This window comes from Cynoglossus semilaevis, chromosome 10 (assembly GCF_000523025.1).
Source record: "Cynoglossus semilaevis isolate Cse_v1.0 chromosome 10, Cse_v1.0, whole genome shotgun sequence".
In the NCBI taxonomy this organism is placed as follows: domain Eukaryota; kingdom Metazoa; phylum Chordata; class Actinopteri; order Pleuronectiformes; family Cynoglossidae; genus Cynoglossus; species Cynoglossus semilaevis.
The window spans coordinates 19,411,775-19,413,789 of record NC_024316.1 but is presented as its reverse complement, the minus strand read 5'-3'; the positions used below and the strand labels follow the sequence as shown (position 1 = coordinate 19,413,789).

General features: G+C 57.9%; 1 protein-coding gene across 1 annotated transcript in view; it reads left to right on the top strand.

Moving 5' to 3' along the window:
* Positions 1–17: 17 nt before the first annotated feature.
* Positions 18–2,015, top strand: part of LOC103385464 (metabotropic glutamate receptor 7-like) — a 25,837-nt gene continuing 23,839 nt past the window's right edge. Inside the window, exon 1 of the mRNA XM_008319365.3 lies at positions 18–1,204. Within this exon, the coding sequence (XP_008317587.1) occupies positions 713–1,204 (492 nt within the window). The 5' untranslated portion in view covers positions 18–712. The remainder of the gene's footprint in view (positions 1,205–2,015) is intronic.

Below are 2,015 nucleotides of genomic sequence, written 5' to 3'. Positions count from 1 at the left end.
TCCTCCTCCTCCTGCTCCTGCTCCTCTTCCTCCCCCTCTCCCTCCGCCCCCCAGTGAGGGCTGCAGCTCCTGGTCTCCTGAACCTTTTTCTCCATCCTTTCTGTTCAAACCCACACAGAGTGGAGATGACACGCACGACAGACGGACGGACGGCACGGTCAGCAGCGACGTTCGTGCGCGTCCGTGGACTTGTTGACCGGGACCATGTCTCCCACTTCAGCTGGTCCTAACGATCAGATCCACTCACGAAACCGCGCGCGCGTGTGTGTGTGTTGATGACAGTGTCTGATTAGCGGGGGCTTCTCCTTCTTCTTCTCCTTCTTCTTCTCCTTCTTCTTCATCTTCATCATCATCATCATCCTCGCTCTCAGGATTCTAACGCACCTTCAGTTTGACGGTGGCGGCCGTGTATTTGTGATCTGTCTTCGGCTCGTTCTGTCTGCTTCTACTCGAAGGTTCCGAGTCCCTGTTCAACAAGCTGCTCTCATCACTGGCTCAGCAGCGGAAGCAGCAGAAGGATGGGCGCAGTTCTCCTCCACCTCCCACAGCTCGTCTCCACCTTCATGCCGACGCTCGGTGACATGGATGTGTTCGCACTGACTGACTGACTGACTGACTGACTGACTGACTTCTCCGCCCTTCGTCTGCTCCACTGCTCCACTGCTCCACTGCTCCACTGCCGCTCCTCGGGTACAACTTGTCAGGTGTCGGGATGCCGTGCGTAAAGCGGAGCTCGCTGTGGAGGACGCTGCTGGTCGTCAGGACGCTGGTGGACGTGGCGCTGCCTCAGGAGACTTTCGCTCCACATTCCATACGGACCGAGGGCCATCTGACCGTCGGGGGACTCTTCCCGGTCCACTCCAGTGCCGCGGACGGCACGACGTGCGGCGTCCTGAAGAAGGAGAACGGCATCCAGAGGCTGGAGGCCATGATGTACGCGCTGGACCAGATCAACCAGGACGAGCAGCTGCTGCCCAACATCACCCTGGGCGCACGGCTGCTGGACACCTGCTCCAGGGACACCTACGCGCTGGAGCAGTCGCTAACGTTCGTGCAGACTCTGATCACGAAGGACGCCACGGACGTGAGGTGCACCAACGGGGAGCCGCCGATCTTCGTCAAGCCGGAGAAAGTGGTGGGGGTCGTCGGAGCGTCGGCCAGCTCCGTGTCCATCATGGTGGCCAACATCATGCGCCTTTTTCAGGTGAGTCCCCGTGACCTGGACACCGTGTACTCATTTGTACACGGTCTAAGTACTCTGTTGTCACTTCAGTCCACGGCGCCTCCAGAAGGGAGCGGCCAGTGGACGAAGGTGGAACTGCAGTGGTGGACAGTCAACAAGTCACTGGGAAAATACCATGAAATCAGAGCGGTGTTTGAGTTCAAGCTAGGGTGTGTGGACCACTGATGGGACATCCTCCAGTGATGGTGGAGGAATCTGGTTGGTAAGAGGGTGTGTGTGTGTGTGTGTGTGTGTGTGTTTCCAAAGGACCAGCTGTAGTACCATGTGGATTTGTTTTTCACTGGTCCAACATGAAATGTGTGGCTATGAGCTGCTGGTCAGACTGGGACAGACTGGACAGACTGGACAGACTGGGACGGACTGGACAGACTGGACAGACTGGGACGGACTGGACAGACTGGACAGACTGGGACGGACTGGACAGACTGGACAGACTGGACAGACTGGACAGACTTGACAGACTGGACAGACTGGGACAGACTGGACAGACTGGACAGACTGGGGCAGACTGGGACAGACTGGACAGACTGGACAGACTGGGGCAGACTGGGACAGACTGGACAGACTGGACAGACTTGACAGACTGGACAGACTGGGACAGACTGGACAGACTGGACAGACTTGACAGACTGGACAGACTGGGACAGACTGGACAGGTGTGCTGGCTGATGATTGGACATGATTACACCAACCTCTTGAAAAGCCTCTGTCTTGACTGATTTTGTCTGTTGGGGGGCGAGGGGGGGGGCAGGGGTGGGGGGGGGGGGGGAAG